Raw genomic sequence first — 20113 nt, 5'->3', positions numbered from 1 at the left:
AGACAAACAGATACTGCAGATTCATAAAAATATCATCTAATTGCTTCCTCTGCAGCTCTAATTCTGATCAGATCCACGCCAGGACCTCAGCTCAGTCCCACGAGCTTTGCTGCTGGTGTAGGCCAGGCACACAAACCTACTGTGAGTTACAGCTGCCTTCTGTCCAATGGGCCCAGCTCATGGAAGAACAGCACGGCCACAGCGTAACAAAATGACCTGTGCTGTTCAAAAGGCTGAAAGGCAGTTATGAGTAAACCATAGCGGCAATAAAACCGTTAGCGTAAGGATGTGCCTTAAAAGCCTCAGAGATGGTACTTCTGCTTTTATAGGTAGGGCAGATCAAACGAATATGAAATTAGTTGGTGCTCCAACACATTTATGAAAGCCTCTCATGAACGTGAGGTAAGCTGGCAGAAATTAGAAAATACCTTCAGCCAAGTAAAAGTGTGCCCTCAATTCACTGAAGCTATAGTAACCATCTGCTTTTTGTTGCCTCCCTACTTATGCAATACTATTCAGAACCACGATGTTCAGAGAAAGCAAGCACAGGGGTGGGGGGTGGGGGGGGGAAGATTATTTACAGCACTTCTACAGTCCCCCTTTTAGTCAGATGTTCTATTTAAATATCTGGCTGCTTCAGATGCTGAGTTAAACTGGATTTTGTAGGCAGAACACAAAAAGCAAATGGGAGAAAAATTCCACGTTTCTCCCCCTTAATCCAGAACATACCGAAAAGAATGCTGTGTTTAAGCAAAGGCAGAGTGAGCTGATTATCAAGTACACAGCTGCTCATACCTGGCATAAAGCAAAGGAAAGACTACTATGAGTCATCAGATGCAGCTCCTAAATCTGGGAAACTCTTACAAAAATAAACTTCCACAAATAAAGGATCAGCGATGGGGAAACATGCAGTGCAGATAAAAAGATCATTATTTCAAAATAAGAAACTGATTATACAGCTTGTAAATAAAGGGTTTTACACAATACAGCAACTAAAGGAGTCATTCACTTTAGACAGTTTCCCCTTGTGATTTGCAGTGGCAGAGTGTGAGGGTGAACAGATACTCTGCAGCCTGCTTTTTATATACCAAACCCCAAAGGGAGTGGAGGGAAATCACTCCTACCCCAATTAAGACTGTCCTTATTCATCCCCAGCTCTCAGCACACACACAGCACTCCAGGTACTTGGGCAAGAACTGAGCAGCTACTCAAGCCCACATGGCAGCTCTGTGCACTCACTGTGCCACCTGCACTCTCCCAATTGATATTTTTATCCCAATGTCAAGCTCTGAGGTTAAAACCACATCTAAGGAGAAATGCAATGACTAAAACTTAATCCCACGCAGCATTATCATCATAAGCTGCAAAGTATCATCAAAATGCACTAGAAGTGCCAGTGGAAAGCCACCATTATGCCCAGATCCCCTTACAACTATTCTATACTTGACTTAGTTTACGATCCTGCATCTTTCTCTTTCTTATAAGTGTTTTTGCTTAAGGTTCATTTTAAAAGTAAGCGACTACATTCAACACAATCAGCATCTCCCAAGTTCTCCCTGCTTAACATTCTCCCATTGCTAAATGCTTACCCAGTGACAAACCAAGCTCAGGTATTCTAAAAACATCTGAACCTACTACACAAGGTGAGGATGCAAGGAAAACAAAGCAATGAGGGGAGCAGATCGATGCTTTCAGAACTTAACACATGAGGAGAAAAGCCCAAGTTTTGTAGGAGTTTCCATCTTCCTCTCAGACTGAGCTTGTGAGGTTTGGAAATACATCTCCAACCAAAACCTATTCAACTCAAGAAAGCCACTTTTGAATATTGTCTTTCCCTGACATCTGGAAAGGTTATCAGCAAGAAACCAGTTCCTTCTTCCCTTACTCTTGAGCCTGCTGGTTGTACAGCAAGCCCTCCATCAGAATTCCCAGAACAGACAGCAAGAGACTGACATTCAATGAACAAGGGGAAAAAATAGCACGCAAACAAAGTACGTACACCACCAGTGAGCACTAAGGACACCTAAGACTGATAAAACTAATTATATATGCTCAATCTCAGTGCAGTTCTTACTTCATCTCTGTGACATTTCACAATGTTTTTTTAGTAGGCTTAATCTAATTTTCTAGAATCTCATTAGATACTTAAATAATGACATGCACGCTTAATTTGTTAAAAAGAAACAGACTGGATTAAGGTTCGCTTTGACTCATTTGTTAAGCATTAAGCAATTAGATTTTTCTTGTTGTTAGGGATGGGATAAACAGGTTGCTCATTTGTGATCTGAAGCCAGATCCCAACAAACACATCTTTTACCTACCAAAACATTTGCTCTGGACACCAGGAGAGCCTACATTCTCACAAATGCTTGGCAATGGTACAAGTAGATGCTCCTCCAGCACTGCTGACTGAAGAGGGCCTTTCCCCACTACTGTACTCTTAATGAATTACACAACAGACCTAAATCACACTGAAGGAAAAAGGACAGCAAATACATAATCCATAGCAGAAATGCTAAGGCTCAGCCTGAAGCAGTAGTTGAGCACCCGGTGGGAAGGCAGGACCACCAACCCAAAGTAGCTCAGGTGTATGCAATGCAACTGAATGACCAGGAGGGGTGGATCATGGTTCCACCTTCTCCCACACCTCATTTAAGGGCTGTCAGTGGAGGCAAGGGAATCTTGCTGGAGACCCCTGTCTACACAAGGCCTTCTGAAGGTGAGCAGCTTTTTTTCTCGGTTTCTACATCCACTGCTACACTTGAGCTTATCCTCACTTGCTACAGCCTGGGACTTTGCTACCCTGCTGCTACTGTCGTGTTTTCCATCACATCATAGCATTACTTCATCCAGCAGGTTCCCAGTCATCACAGAAACCTACAGCATTCAGTGTTGTTCTTCTTCTTTCTTGATTATTTCATGTGACACTGCAGTTTCTGTGGGTTATTGTCTTACATGCATATATACACACATTGCTCCAGAAGTAACGACACCGATTTATATCCCCAGAAACTGTAACAGCCACAAGGAGCACAATAGCACCATTTGATACAGCAAACTCACAGCTACAAAACAGTATTTTTTTCCAACACAGACACAACCATTAGCTATACAGTTTCACCAGTGATGAACAAGAGCTGCATGCTGTGCTCCTAAAAACCTGCCCAAATAGAGGTGACTCACAGTTGCACAGGGCTATGATGGCACCACACAAGGAAGACACTGCCTGCACATCCCAACATTTGTGAGCCAGAACAGATGGAAGTCAGAAGGCACTGAAACCAGTCTGTACTGTGAGTGTGGTAGAACAGTCCAGCCAAGACTGGCAATGTTCTCCATGGCCTTCAAACTGCTATGGGGCCTGATAAAGAGAATGGCAGATGTCTTCTCTGGTCTAATGCTGAAGTTCAGGCCTTCAGCTTAGTCAGCACTGTGATGTAGCAGTCAGAGTTGATGGTTTGTCTGGGTTCCAGGAAATCCAGAAGGATCATCCCTTTCCTATCCCAAAAGACAGAGCACATCGCTTTGTTTGCTGAGGGATGAATCTTGAACTTTCTCTTTGAGGGGGAATTTGCATGTCACCACTCCACACGCTGCTGTTTTGACTCCGGTTCATAGCAGAAACCTCTTCCAATAATCAAAGCTTCAGGTGTCAGGGTAGGAACATCCCAGGTATTCTGAAAGCAATTCTACATTCATCTTCTTTGTGACCTTCAAGGCAAGCCCTTCAGTATTGCATTAGACTTAAAAGATGAGTTGCTGCATAAGAAGCAGATTTTTAAAGGTATTGAGATGCTTTAAGGTGTAGGCAGGCCTCTAGAGAAATGTCCTGGACATCCAGCTTCAGTCAAAGATGGGATGACTATAATCCCATGCTCAAAAACACTGCTGTACCAACAAAGGTATCCAAATGCTTTATAAGAAACCTATAATATAACCTGTAAAATAACTTATAAACAAAACAACTTCACTGCCCAAAGGCCCCGGAATACAACTATGACATCACATGCAGCAAACATCAGTAAGATTAAGTTCAGCTGTCTACAGCCCTACAAGAAAAGTTTTGGCATAATCGTGACGATGTATGAAAAGCCAAATAAACGAAAATAAACTTAAATGATCAAGCAATATTTTGTTCCTGTTTTAAGAATAGGACAAAAGTTTGCATACAGCTCAAATTATCGTTCTTGAATGCAAACTGCTGTTACAATTAACAAAAAGCAATTTATCTCAAAAAAATAGCAGTTTTCCCCCTCTGTTCTTGGTACGGACTACAGCAAATATTAAGATGCATCATCCCCTCCCTCCATTCCACCTAAGTTCACAGCGACTGCAGGAGAAAAGGAAATACAAGTATGGGATGAACTAAGGAATGGTCACAAAGCCTGAGGGTCAGCAAATACAAATCACACCACTTAATAAAGAGGGCAACTGATCCTGGTTATAAGTCAACAAAGCCCAGATTAATAACAAGATAGAGCATCTAGATAATTTACATGCTCTATGTTCTAGGCACTCAGACTTAAAAGGCTGAAGAAATTCAGAAATTGAAAGGGGTAGAATTGCATAGAACATTTTTAACAAGTTTTAGCTTGGAAAGACTTACATGTTCACAGTGCATTGTGCTTCTTGAGAGTGTTTACTCAAGTTGGTATTTTCCATTACAGTTGTGACTCCTGTCACTCCCAGCATTCAGAAAGCAACATGCTGCAGTCCCAGCACACACAGAAAGAAACAAGACTAAGCTTTCATAGGACACAGCTGATTTGAAAACAACAAAAGATTTGTATAAACTTTAGTTTTAATTTGTTCAAGGGAAGAATAAGCTCCCAGATATGTAACTTTAGCTGAAACAGTCTCAATAAAACAAACAAGTTCACGTGCACTTATACTGCATAATAGAACGGACTAGTTTGTTATCTGCAACTTTTCCTAAGAAAACATTCACCAGAAGACAAATATTTAATATTACTCAAAAGCAAGTCACTGCTTAAACTGTTCTGTAAGACCAACAGCTCTGCTAGCCAAGCAGTGTTTACAACAAAAACGTGCTTTTTATATCAGACAGTTTGTGCTAACTCTGCAATATTTACAGTTCAGTACACTCTGTACCGCTGGCACTTGCCAGAAACTCAGTACTCCCAAAAGCTTTTTCCTATTTACTTCTTTCAAAATAAAAGAACTAATGACAGTATTTCGAAATTCTCTTCACAAATATTTAACCAGAAATTATTTCGCTGAACAAAAATACAAGGAAGAAGTAATGTAAATACAACAATAGTAAAAGAGCTTAAGTTACGTAAATCAAACACTCTTGTGTTCTAGCTTTAACCCAGAACAGCATGAAGCTGACCACTGCTACATTAACTACGAGGCCAAATTCAAGAGCTGCTGACATGGAGATTGGAAAGGCTTCTCACATCATTCCCCACCCCCAGCTGACCACAGAAACCCGCTCCACATTTCAGTTCGGCAGTAGTACACATTTTCTTGCAATATTCAGTAGATATTGAGTACATGTTACTTTAAAAAAGAAGGGAAACAGATCCTAGGGTGTGTTTGCTCTGTACTGCCAGGAACACAGGCACTGCCCCACACACCAGCACAACCTTGGCCTTCAGAGCCCTCTATGCTTATACAAGGCACCACTAAGGCCATGACATCCACAGTAACACTCTGCCAACCCCTAGCCTGCTCGTCATACCCAGGAACTGTGCCTGAAACATAAGGGCTCCCAGCACTGGACTGCAGTCATCAGTGACTCCCATAGGCCAGCACTGCAAAGCAGCCACAGGGCAGTGGCCATCAGGAGCTAACACCATCCACACAGCACACCTGCCATAGACAGAGTAAATTATCACAGCAGCACTTAATAGATATAAGAACTGGGCAACAATTGCTCTGCCCATTGTGGTATATGTAAAATGGACTCCTTGTGGCAACAAAGCCAAGCTCTGTCCATCTGTCTTATCCACTAAGCTGCCTTTACTCTGCTGAGTTACAACATCTCTTACAGACTGAGCATTCAAAGAATCAGAGCACGAGGCTGCTGAAGATGCCTGTACCTCACACAGATTCTGCCTTCACCTCTCAGACACAGCACAGGGCAGCCAAATTCCTTTTGAAATATCCATTAAATTATCATTACATAAGCACAATTACATTTTCACAGTACATACGTTTGTGGAAATTCCCTTTATACAATGGCCAGCTCAAACACTGAACAGAAGCAATTCCACAGCAGCACTCCCCACCCCAGTTTGCCCTGCTACTAGAACAGAAAGAGACAGAGCCAAGTGCCAACTGAGCACACCCTAGAATTCATCCAACACAGGCAGTGCCCTCTTGCTTCGCAGCATGTAAAGCAGCCATAGACCACAACCTCCTCCTGCTCTTTAGTACCACATCCTGGATAACTCCTCAAGTTTCAGTCCTGAAGAAACTTAGGTTGGGCATAAAGGAGACAGGAGGGAATAATAACTTGATTTAAATGGCTATTCCTGGTTAAATAGTGGCAGTTCTACAAACCATGAGCAATACAAGTCTTGGGACACAACTAGCACCTGACAATCACAGTATCAAGCTAGTGCTAGCACTACTTGGGGCACTACTGAAGGTCATAACACCTGCAGGATGGGTTTCCAAAGCTATAGTTAAAATCTGTTTCAACTACTAGTTACATAGCAGAAGTACAAATGCCCATACTAAACACAATTGATAAGAGCAGAAAATTATCCTATTGTTTGGGAGAGCAGCTGAATAGCATTTATGCCACTGCATTAGGAGACACATCCATTACTCCCCACTTAAAGTCCTGGGGATTGCTATTTCAGAAATTCCTGCTGCAGGCTGAGCTCTGCTTTGCCCTCATCACAGTCCCAAGGGGAGACTCTCAGCCCATTAGTTACATAAACTACTTCTGTAGTCTTACTCACCTCAGTAGGTCATCTAAATATATGCACCAAGATTTAAAAACTGCACTGCAATCAAAGCACTTTTTCTAGAACAGAAGAGCTGACGATTTATAGGCTGTTCAGTTTTGCATGCTTTTATCAAGCTAGTTAGTCAAAAGAAAATGCACACATAATTACTTAATCCCATTAAAACAAAGACAAACGACAGTACAAAACTACACAGCTCAGCAGTTTGAGCAGCAAAAGATTCCGAACTAACATAATAATGAATCATGCAGCCTTATCAGCGTGCAGCTCCTTCCCTGTTCCTGTTATTTCAGCTAAATCAGCACCGTGTTTCTTGTATATACCATTCAGCCACACGAAGTGATATCTTTAATAACAAAAAGCTACCAGAGATTTTCTAATGCACGGGTAATCCAAGGTTTCTACTTTCTCAGTATGATCACACCAGTTAAACCAAGCACTGAATTCAGATGAAAATACTGAAAAGTCATTTGCTTTTTCTGAGACTAAGGGAGGGCAGCACACACAGGGGGGGCCTTTCTTCCCCTCCCCCTTCTCCTCCCTTCCTTTCCTGATTTACCATTGCCCTCCTACGGATCTTTTGTTTGGGTCAGTTTTCAGTTCAGGAACTTATTTTAAACTTCAATTCAGTGTATTATGGTAACAGATAAAATAAATTGCACCCAGTTACTGAAGACAGAAAGAAAACAAACATTTTTGGGAGGATGCACAACACAGGTTTGCGTAATTAACCTTACTAATGGGAACTAATGGGAATAAATAGATTAAAAACACTTGTAAAAACAAAAAAAAACCTGAAAGCTGAACCCACAGAGATTCCCATTCAGCTCAAAAATTACCTCCTGAAGCATGCCTTTTTTTTTTTTTTAAATCATTTATTTTCATGTAGGTAATATATAAAATCATTAAGATCTTTTCTTATGTAATATAAAATAACCTGAGCCTTTCTGTTCAGAAGGTACTAAAACACAGCGTCAGCCAGAGAGCAGCCCCACACCCCGACAGGACCTGCACGCAAACTCCCTGCAGGGAATGGTGCACATTCTGAGGGCTGAGATTCTTTCAGAGACCGAGCAGGAGCTGCAGGGAGGGAGGAGCTAGAAGGCTGAGTACTACACTGCTTTCCTTCTGAAACTAAGCAGCAACACTTTCACAGGCAAGACATTTTCTTCCTCTTTCCATGCTAAAACTGCAGCTTCCTACAAAAGTAACAGACTGGAGCACTTGGTACAGACTGCTTTAGTTTCAGGAGGGTGCAGGGAGGGGCAAAGATCAGTCTTTCCAAACTACCTGGGAACTGGGCAGCAACTGCACAGCAACTGCACAGACATGGGACAGCAGGCAGCTGCCTACAAATTGTGTGTTTCAATGGATTGCTTACACCCAGGAACCAAATCCCTGCAGTGCTGTGTGATGCGCTGCTGCTTTGTGCTCCCGGCATTACCTCATCTGTTTATCAGCTTCCAAAACAAATTGTTTCCCAAGGAATGGGAAGAAAGCAGATGACTGTGAACTCCCCTGTTCAGACAGAGCTCTGTTGGGCACAACCAGGCAAGGCAGACCCAAAGGCTGGGAGCTCACACATGCAGTGGAGCGAGGATGCTGAGATGCTTCAGCAAGGTATCACTCTCTGTTTGGAGCATCTCCTGTTACATAACTTCACATTTCACTTACCCAAATCTTTTTTTTTTTTTAGCATTATATGATTATAATACTCATTCCTCAAATATACAGTTTCTGCAAATGCAATACTGCCATCTCCATAAAGAAATACAGCTCCCCATGTGAAGCCAATGGTGCCATTCAATGCAATAAAAAGGTCAAGCCACCAAGAGAATCAACACCTGAGGAATTCTGCACAGCTCCCTCGTTCACTCCAACAGCACTGCTACCTCTGGGCTGATAACAGACAAAGTTCAGCATCCTGAAAGCCAGCAAGTATCCTTGGGAGAATTAATCTAATCTAATTAATCTAATGCCACTCCTCTTCAGGGAACCTGAAGGATAGACTTTGGAAATGAAATTGTAATTACTAGTTAAAAAATAAACAAAAAAAAAAAACAACTAGAAATGATTGAGATGGAAGTTAGACCAGAACACAAAAGATACAAGTACTAAAACCTGACAGCCTTCAATGCCTGTTAGACTTGAACAAGCCAACAGTATAATCCTCTTCATGTAAAGAAGGAGCCACGAGCCCCACCTCTGTAAAATGTAAAATGAAATCACATCTAGCAAGTAATGAAAACATGGTATTTCTGTATGCACTCTGGCAAGGGGTCCAAGCAAACATACATAACCCCTGTCAAGGAAATATTCCTTTTGACAGGCAGTCTTTTAAGGCAGCACAGTTCTCGGGTCCACTCATAGAAGTAGAATAGCTTTTCATTATTTACTCCAACCCAACACAGGCTAACATGGTATCATCTGCTTACCCGCAGCAGAGACTTCCAATCAAATACAAAAGCAGCACTTGCTTTACAATTACACTACTTATTAGCACAAGATTATCCATCATTTTCATAGAGGACAGAAAAAACAATGGGAAAAAATACACACCAGCCCCTCATTTTGCCTTATGAAGGAGATTCCAGTAAATGTTGTTGATGCTCAGCTACATCTCAGACTCACAAAGCGACAGCTCTGTTCAGACTGCAACACTCAAAATCCCACATCTGCAACTGCAGCTACCAGGACTGCATGCAGTAACCCAGGTAAACTTCTAATAACCTACAGCTCCAGTCACAAAAGCCTCTACATTGGCCCAGAACACCTTTTTAATTCTCTAAGAGATGACATCAGCCTTATTCCACAAAGGCACTACCCCAACATTCCTATCAGGACACTGAAACAACTTTTAATTCCTTTCCAATGCTCTACACCTTTCAGCAGTATTTTCAAGTATATAAATGTACTTGTATTTCTATTTCCAGCAATAAAATGCAGCATAGTCACATTAAGGATGACTGCAGCCATGGAACCATGCATTGCAGAGCAGTAAGTCAGCACCACGGGCAGTAGAGAACAAGCTGAAGCACACTAAGCTGGATGAGGGCTGTGATGCCCCAAACCTTGTTGTGAGCTACAACAAAATTGGATCCACTGCCTTGTTCTCATCAGCCAGTCTTTGTACTCTGCTCAGCTAACAGCACTGCACGGCAGAAAAGTACACAACAGTCACTGTTCTGTGAGCAAACTGAGCACAGATACCTTCATTCAGAGTTATCCTTGCAACGCTTAGCTAAAAGAGAGGGAGGAAGGAGAAAGAGGGGAACAGTAAGAACACAGCTTAGACTAACATGAATGGAGGAACATTTCAGCAGTGTGACTTCCCTCTATCGCACACCTTTCCTTCAAATTATTTAAGGTTAAACATTGAAAAAACAATGTAACATTGTTTCACTGGAAGTCCACGTTCTAATTGCCATCACATGAATGAGCACACCACAGTTTTATTTTCTGTTTTTGTTGTTCAACAGGAAGCAAATACTTAATTAGTAACACAACTCCACCCATTTCTCATCCTATTGAAACCCACAACTCTGGTGGGCAAGGAACAAAGAATTCAGCCTCATTCTTTAACTACTCTATGTACTGAACTCAACTGCTTTGCATTTGCTCCTCTCTCTACTTCTACGTAAGTGTATTTTTGCTTTGTATATTTATGGCTTGCTGTTTCTGAAGTGATGTATAATATACAGCCATACCGTGCCCCGTAGTTTCAAATAAACTTCTGGAAACAAACCACATGTTCCAAAACCTCCCCCCAGTGCACCACACCACTTCTCACATTTCACGGCTGATTGCTGACACACTGAACTGTGCAACAAATCTTCCTTTAAAGTTGCTGTATGTACACGCTAAGCTATCCAATGCACTTTAATACAGATTACCATCAAATCCACAGGTAAGTGAGTGCACATGTATAATTAAGTTCACTTAAAATGAAACAAGTCTCGCCAGTTTGAGGATAAGAATTTTGCATCAAGATTTATAACCTTTAGTGGGAGTGTTAAAGTAAGTAACTTATGTAATGGAAACCATACTTCCCTCAAGAGAAAGTAAGGGTTAACTTCAGAAGAGTTGTGTTCCTACGCTATCTGCTATGCAGTAGCACGCATAAGTCTCTAAAAGTTCATTAATTATTATTGCATTACCATAATGGAATTGTATGATTACATGTTTTTCGGTTGGTGTCTTTTTTCCCCTTTTTAAAGGCAGCAATTCACCTATTTTTAAAGATGACTTTTTTCCAGTAAAGTTTACCCAGTGTTCTCAGGATTACTCAGTATAGGAAAACACAGCCATCAGTAATGAGCTCTGTTCATGTAGATTTCTCTCCAAGTTAACTTAGATTTACTTCACATAGTTAAGTGACTTCATTTCACTGGAGAAAAAAAAAAGATTCCCTGAAGCAAAAAACAACAACATCAACTACAGTGGATGATATTGCCCAACACACTGCTGAAAAATAAATCCTACTGATTGGATTTTCCCATTTCCCCCCTCAGGCAGCATTTTTAAAAATACAATCTTTTAATGATTGTTTAATTTTCATCTAACTAGAATATAAATCCTTTACATACTGCTTTGCTGCAGCTGCAGTATAATGTCTCATTTTTCATGGAAAAAAACTAATTACGTGGTTCACTGAGTTGCCTGTGGTAACACATCAATTTTATTTACATTCAGAAGTTGGACTTCAGTTCGGTCCCAACACTCTTGTTAATTCCAAGTACATTTTACACAACAGCTCTCTCCAGCTCCATAGTAATACCTCACACCAGCTTTTATGAAAGGGGTTTGGAGCTATTATGATCTTGCATTGGATTGCCAACGCTTACTGTGCACTAACAAATATGAAGCACCAACTCAGCTCCAACCTTAGAAGCACACCTTCCCCTATGAACTCCAGTCTTAGTGAGATAGAACTGCAACAGAATTACAGCTGGTCAGTACAGAATGCAGCCAGTCGTGTTCCACAGGAAATGCTAAAACGTTTTTCCACAAAATACACAAAAAAAGTTATTGACTGCATAACAGTGAGTGAAACTTAAGGATTAGTTTCTCAGTTTCAACTATTTCAGTTGAACTAAGGTTATATTTCGAAAGTCAGAGCACTAAGGAAAGTGTGGTATCCAGTAGAGAACTCACTGGTTTTACCTTCCATCATCAGTATCCATCCTTTAAACTATTTTCAGAAGGTATTTGCTGCAATTAACAGTAAAAGCTCCAAATTCTTAAACATAGGAAAGATCTAAGAAGTTAATTCTTGGGAAAGCAGGCAGTGTTAGGCTAACTCACTCACGGCCCCAAGGTAATATCATTATTATGATATTATTTTATTAATTTTAGACTTAGATATTGCAGACTGTAAAAAGGAAAAAATGAGGAATGCTTATGTGGTGTGCTAGAATTGATAATGAAATCATGGCTGCCATATGCATTTATTTGGTACTACATTACACTGCAATTCACTGGTAATATTGAGAGAGGAAATGCTGCAGTAGAACACTGAAGAAGGATGAAGCACAATCTGACACCTAGGTGAAGAGAGATCTGACTCCTTCATAGAACTCATACGCTGTAATCACAAACACAATCACAAGTTGAAAACAGAAAGAGGGAAGGAGATAGGGTGCTAGAAAGAATAGTTATTTTAAAAATAAAACAGAATGAAGACATTTTGCTTAGACACAATAAGGCTCTTGTCAGCTTCTTGTATATAAAAGAAGTTGGCACTTTCCCATGAAGCAATTCCTTAATCCCAAATGATGGCATAATAACCTCACTTGAAATGCTTCCTTTTAGGAAAAAGCTTATTTTGTCTAAGCTAAATTTCAACTGGCAATCACCAAACACCAATTAACAGTGTCAAATACAGGGGTCAAAGAACAATCCTGCAACCTGAGAAAGGATTTAGAAGTGAATTTGTACTATCTTCTTCTATAAAACATTGTTTTCAAGATTAACTTTATTTTCATGCCTCTAGAAATAGTCTATGCTGGGCAATTAAGAAAATGCAAATGGTTTATCATATTGAAAATCATCAGCCCAGAAACAGACTTGTCAGTAACTTAATATTCCAAAGTCCTCTGTCATATGAACCTACTTGTTAATTCCACTCTCAACTCAAGAACTGGCAATTAACCATTTTCAGATTTAATTTCAAATTATTAATAAGTGGTACTCAGCTGCTTGATATTCATAACCGCTTTTCAAACTGAAATCCTTCAAAAATATTTCCAAGCCAGCTCCTGTGAGATTCCTTTTATTCTCTCTTAGTAAACTGCTTTTCCACTTATTAGCTGTTCTCATTCCAAATAATACTCTGTGTGACAATAGTTATGAGGTTTATGTATTCTAACATACAGAAAACAAGTCGCTGTAAAACACAATTCATATCCGTATGTTATTCAGCTAAGCCCACCAAAGCAGCAAATGACTCCTCATAACCTCTTGGTACCTCAGGAAAGTATCAAAGTCAGCCATAATGCAATTCCAGCAGCCAACACTCCCTTCTTTCCCACTTTCAGTTATTATAAGCTAATAAAACAGTGGAAGATTGAAGAGCACTTTCATTAAAAGCGATATTATTAATTCGTATACCCATTCCACAGGAAGTAGAGCTTATTCTTGGTTTTACCCATTACTTCATATGTTCAGACAGACAGGAACATCTTATTCAATAATTAACATTTATCACTACACAGCCATGAAGAACATATTTCGTATCTCCCTGAAGAGTCCTCCCAGTTCCTTACAACTGCAGTAAACCACAGCACCTTGAAAGAACTCTAAGCATATGACACCAGATTGAGACAGAAAGTAAAGGAGACACATTACTGCTTCTAGATCCTCCTTTTGTTTTGCAGAAGCAAAAATACAGGATTAAAGTTCTCCCTTTCTCCTTTTCTTTTTTTAAATCCCTAGTAAATGCGGGAAAATACCATCTACTCAAATCCTCTAAATTAGGGAAATCTTTTACCAGTACCTGCTTTCTGATAAAATCAACTTTAAAGCCTGGGAATGAATGTCTCATAAATCATCCTCCTACAGCTGGTGGTTTTGGTCTCAGCACTGATCAGCACACAGGACTACACATGGCAGCCCAACAGAGCAAGGATCCCAAACAGGAATAAGACATCTGAGTAAGGTGTAAATGAGAACAAGCCAAGAGTGCACTACAACTTTGCCAGAACTTCACAAAGTTGCTTTTACAGAAATACCACTATGGCAGCAAAGTGCTATCATTGTATTTGTTTTCTCTGAATGGGAGAGCCTGCTCTGAAGGCAAGTACAGCAGCACTAACAGCCCAGCTCAGTGCTGTGCTTACAGGAACTGCCCAAAGGCTCCTCCCAGTGCCCCCAGATCCTCTCACCACTTTGTGTAACACTACAATGGGATGGAAAGTACTATGACAATAGCAGGGTAGCAAATTCTTCAGTTACTGCAAATGAGAATAAACCCAAAACCAGCAGACACAGACACAAAAATGAAGGAAAAGAGCTGCTTACCTTTGGAAGGCCTACGATACATGGGGATCTCCAACAAGATATCCTTGCCTCTACTGTCAACCCTTAAATGAGGTCTGAGAAGAGATGGATCCTGGATCCACCCCTTCCAGTCACTCAGGTACATTGCATGCACCTGAACTCCTTTAGGTTGGCTATGCCTTCCCACCAAGTGCTCCATCACTGCTCCAGGCCCTAACTTAGCACTACCACTACAGTCTGTCACAGAGGAACTAGTGATGGCAATCCCAAATACCTGCAGGAACCAATATTTTAGGCAACCAAGCTATTAACTGGAAAGTTCTTTAAAGGAAGCTGCACCCTACCAAATGCCTAACAGCTTCACTATTCATTTTCATCATGATGCCTAACATTCCAACAGGATTCCAGAGTCCATCCCCAGGGGTCATGTTTACAGCCACTAGAACTGTACTCTCAATAGTGAAGCACACCCTAATCTCTGCCTGATCCCTCACAGCTCAAGCATTCTGTGCCACAGATGGAACAGACAAAGCCGAGTGTATCCGTAAACTCCAAGTGCACATGATGACAAATGTACTGACTAAACTGTCAGACAAAAAAAGAGTTCAAAACACAAGTACTCTCAACAGAAAGAAAGCAAGCAACTAACAAAGAAATACTTATCGCCTGCTTACAATTCAAGTGCAGCATAAAAAAAATAAATCAACAGAAGGCACACCCACAAAAACTACCCGGTTCTCAGCTGTGTGGCCAATCCAGCTGCTTCACTCATCCATAGCTCTTCTACTAATCATTGCTTTTAGTTAATTCCCCAGGACAGTATTTAATTACCTACACAGTTTTGGAAAGCTGCTGCATAAACAACTGCTCACATTAGCTCCTGTTTCTAACTTCTAAGGTTGCTTTCCCTATGACTACGTCAAATTCTTTTTATTAAAAGCAGGCTGTTACCAAAATTATCCATCTTGAACACTACAAAGATAAGGCAACCCACGTGGCTCAGATGCAAAACTAAAATGTGTCTCTGAAAGAAAAATCATGGTCTAGACAACTCGCTTGTTTAACTTAAGCACTAAATGCAATATATTATAGTTAAGCACATGAGTGCCTTTTCCAGATAACCAATTCTGAGTTAGACCTGAATGAATAAATACAGAATTCAAATTGCTGCTGTATTTTTATTCATCTAACAAAAAATTCACTTTCAAAACACATCCCCAAGGCAAAAAAAGAACAAATCCAGAACTGCGAGAAGCTTCATACTCAGCAAGAATTCATGACCTTATTAACAGCCATTGTATCCTAGAGATCATATATAATAAAGGCAGGATTTGTAAAGCTGAAGTGTTTGGGGTATATTCTTCCAGTTGTATTTGCAATTTCACATTTCTGGCTCCTAAATGTTTGAGGACAATCACAAAACAAAGCTCTGCACACTGAACTAACAAGTTACTGCCACAGTGATAACCCAGCCCGTAGGAATGGGACTTGAAGCTACTGCTGGTTACTTTATCTCTAGGCTACAGTTTGGTTTGTTATCATGATTTAACTGACAGGCACATAAATCAATGTGCTACAGCAACTCATTTTCTGCTTGCGTGCCCATATGCAAAAGTCCTTTTTATTTTCAAGAGCTGAGGAAACTAAACTATATTTTCAAACTAAGTAATTTTAGCTTTCAAATACTTCAGTACTGTTGTCTCCTTACACAATAGAAGACAAAATAACTTTGCTTTTTATGCCTTACTGCTGCAGGAAACATTAAACAGTGTCCTTTGTCATATTTCAGGGAATCAATGTATATAAACATCTCGTTCTGGCAGTATCTGATGTTCAATGATTTGTCAATACAGATGTTTGAACAATAAGGAGTCACTGAAGCAAGACAGCCCTATCAGTAGCACTATTGATAACATTTCTTACAATTCACATCACTTTGAACTATTACCTGGTAAGTGGGCACAAAAATTTCAACAAATAAAAAGTGAAGCGATTATATGACTTAAACACAATATTAAGAATTCCAAAGCCTGCAGGGGAAGGAAGCACAAAGAAAATTGCTTCCCAGATTCTCTTAGGTCACAACAGTTAGTGGGATCATGCGTCTTTTTTCCAATTATAATGAATTTTCCATTCCCCTAAATGAGTTATGACTAACGTTCCTTTCTCCATCTCTAAACTTAACTTTGCACCTTTTCATATCCCACTACATTACCTCTGAGACATTACTTCACTTTAATTTGTGAGAACATTACAAATAAATATCAATGAGAATGCTACTGTGCAAGGGCAGACGTACCTTTCTGTACATACAGACAGCTGCGGTGTTTGTGAAATACCCTGAGCTCTCTCATCTACATGGTGCTACTGCTGTTAATACTTACTGAACAGTGCTCCTGCAGCCCATGTGCAGATTTAATTGCACTTGGAAGTTATTGCACTGAAGGCTCCGACCTGGATGGTCCATATATTTTGGGCCAGATCAAAACACAAAGTGACACTACCTACTACTTGCTATACTTCATTTCCTCCTGCTCTGATAGAGGTTCAGTTCCTCACCCATCTCAATGTTTCACCATGCTGTTATCACTGTATGCAGCTTTACACTGTTGTAACCAAAATGTTAGACATAAACAAGCTATATCACTTTACAACGGAAACGTAAGCTACAGCCAAACTCCCCTTTAATAAAAAGGCACTTACATCCCATATACTGCATTTGAAATATTAAGTAAATTGTATTTCACAAAGAGAAAAACATATTATTAAAGCTTTGCTGGGTACAGAGAAATATTATCTATGCATTCATTCAGAACAGGAGCCTCATAAAAAATTCACATCAGTGAAAAGGCTTAGTGCAGCACTTCAGAGCCACCTCTTTAATTATACATGATCACGTGGCTACCTGCACGAAACACACCTAAAGATACTTAGAAAGCATTTCATACCTGATTTCACAGGCTGTACTACTGAACAAACAACCTGCTACTCGTGGAAATATAAAGTCTGAAACTGTCCAAAGATAGGTGGTTATAAAAGAATATGAACATACTATCTAACTCAGAACCAAAGCAGCGTGGGGCAGAGCTGGGCAGATAACAATCAACTGAAGCACATTTGACAAACACGGTACAGTATATAATTGAACTGGTATACAAGTTTTACCACCAGACAGTATTATAGGCTATAATAATGAAAGTTCATTGCATAACTTAAGGAACTGACCCTTGAACTGTTTTACCATTATTATTACTCCGGGGTCACTCAATTTCCCTCATTTTCATCTCAAACAAGAACAAGGAAAAGAGTTTATGGAGTCCAGTAAAATATATTTTCGAAGTGAAGAATTTTCAGGCAACCCACATCTACTCACAGCAACAACACACTAATGAAAAGATAGAGATGGATCGATCGAGTGAGTAGAGTCAAAACCACAACGCATTACATCAGGTGAGTTTCATTTTGTACAATCATTTTATGGCTAGACATTCTGGAGACAATAAGGACAATCCAGAATGAAACTCAGAGTCACATAAACTCATCACTGTCACTTATCCTACCTTCCTCTTCCTCCTATTTACTACATATGATTATTGCAGCTTGACTCTGTTTATGCTCAGCTCTTTTAACACAGTCTGTATCAAGTTTGAGCCTTGTAGAACCTCACTGATGTACCCACACATGGTGTCACTGAATCTGCCTGATGACTCTGCAGGAGAGGTGTTTCACTCTATTGACTATTGCCCTATATCAAAATGTTGTTGTTGTTGTTAAATTCCCATTCAAAGAATATTCTTAATTTTAAACATACCTGAGATTTCAGGAAAAGTCATTTCACAACGTTAGGTATTGTTCTATTATTCCCCTAAGTTCAAGTGCTGTTTTGCACTTCAGCTGCAGATCAGCTGCACTGGAAAAGTCAAATGTACCCATTGTTGTTTTCTTTCTCTTTAGGTCTCAAAACACAAGTTGTGACAAAACGGTAGCAAGTTAAAGACTTTAACAACAGTATTCATTTTTCATTGCTAGGTGTATAAAGAAAAATCAAAAACCAAAGAGATCAACTTACTGTGCAGCTCACGATGTATCACATCTACCAGGTTTGGTTCGTCCCCCCACCAGAAAATCCACAGTTCCTTACAATCCGGTTTGACGTCTCGGCGCCACACACAGAGCAAGTTGGCCTGCAAGCAGCGGATGAAGCTGAGCAGAATTGGATCATCCTGCGCTGGGGCTGAGATGATAGGGCCACAGTCCCCATGACCTTCAAAATTGTACCTACGCCATTTGATGCCTGTGAGTTCAGCCTGGGGAAAGGAGAAAAAAAAAAAGCTATTAAATCACCTCATTTCAGAACTCGGTTTTATTTATAATATTGTTTCATTTTTGTTGTTAATTCCTAGAATTTAGCTCTAAGCAGCCAGAGCTAAAAACTCCTATTTTCCACTTTCTCTGCCAAGAAAAAAGCAAAATGATTTTAGAGAAACAGTGCTGAATAGAAACCTGGCTTATCCCTGCATTTAAGTTTCTACCGCAGCAGACTCATTTCCAGTTTCTAACCCTACTGTCATCTTACTGTAATGCAACAGGTTAGAAACAAAATTAAAGCCAAGGATGGGGAATGAGGCCCATTCCCCTCTTGCCAGTTGGCAGTGAAGTGGCTCCAGCATCAGCCCAGAAACTGGAAGAATCAAAGACATAAGCAGAAAGTACTATGAGATGTGAGAAAACAAGAGACTTAGCAGGAAATAGCAAAGAAATTAGTTTCATTTGGAGATGCTGTTAAGTGTAATATGTATACCTTTTATTTTGCTCAGGTGGCCAGATGTGAAGCAAGAACAGTTGCCATTTACTGTTCCTCCACCCGATAACATTGTATTAACCATAAAAGAAGAACAGGAAGATGGCTGCCCAGGCTTCTGGGGAAGTTGTTCTGCAGAAGGCAAACATCTGAAGCAGGTATTGCGCTGCACAGCAAAGTGAATAAACAGCTGCCAGAGAGAAAGAAGCTGAAGTACTCAAATCGTGGAAGAGCTGGTAGCTGGAACCAGGATAGCAGTGCTACAGTCCGCTTCCCACCCCACCCCCACCCCCCTTTATTTATTTGTTTATTTTTCTTTAAAAAGGAGAGACTCCAAGCTGTCATACATCTTGTTTCTGAAATCATCAGGTGCTACATGTTTGTCTCCTGCCCTGCCCATTGCACTCCTCCCCCCTACCCCAGCCTAGCTCCCCCTGCCTGCCCCAAGACCACATGCCCTGAGTCTGTCCAAAGCACAAGCAGGACTCTCACCTCCCCCAGAGCCATCCCAGTATGAGCACACTACCAAGGTGTAGATCAGTACATACACACTCCGTGTTCACAGTGGGCTTGTATTCTAGTTCTTAACCACGTTACCACATTCTCACTGCTGTTATTACCTTTACTGCTTCATTGAAAGCACTCACACCCTTCGCTCTGCTGCTCAGAAATAGCCGGTGTGCTCAGCTCTCAAGTGGTCTTACAAGAAAAGCCAGCTGGCCTACACAGTGAGCTGCAGGAGCTCCAAGCCTGCCACTGCTCCTCCAACAAGACATGTTGCTGCCAGGCAGAAGAGGAAAGGCACAGCAGTGGAAGCACTGCCTGCAGGAGCTGGGTGTTCCCCAAACTGAGCTACACCTACACAGTGAGCATT

General features: G+C 40.6%; 1 protein-coding gene across 3 annotated transcripts in view; it reads right to left on the bottom strand.

Moving 5' to 3' along the window:
• The window catches only part of MED13L (mediator complex subunit 13L), a 164263-nt gene that overhangs the window by 128022 nt on the left and 16128 nt on the right, over positions 1–20113 (bottom strand). For 2 of the 3 annotated variants that reach the window (XR_001558545.2, XM_015878154.2), the window contains exon 2: positions 18508–18745. Coding sequence is in view for 2 of the 3 variants with exons in the window: in XM_015878154.2 (XP_015733640.1) it covers positions 18508–18745 (238 nt within the window). In the remaining variant the exon portion in view is untranslated. The remainder of the gene's footprint in view (positions 1–18507; positions 18746–20113) is intronic. The other variant, XM_015878156.2, reaches the window with a different exon arrangement.

Source organism: Coturnix japonica, chromosome 15, assembly GCF_001577835.2.
Source record: "Coturnix japonica isolate 7356 chromosome 15, Coturnix japonica 2.1, whole genome shotgun sequence".
Lineage (NCBI taxonomy): Eukaryota > Metazoa > Chordata > Aves > Galliformes > Phasianidae > Coturnix > Coturnix japonica.
The sequence above is the reverse complement of the archived record's forward strand: the minus strand, read 5'-3'. Positions and strand labels throughout refer to the sequence as shown.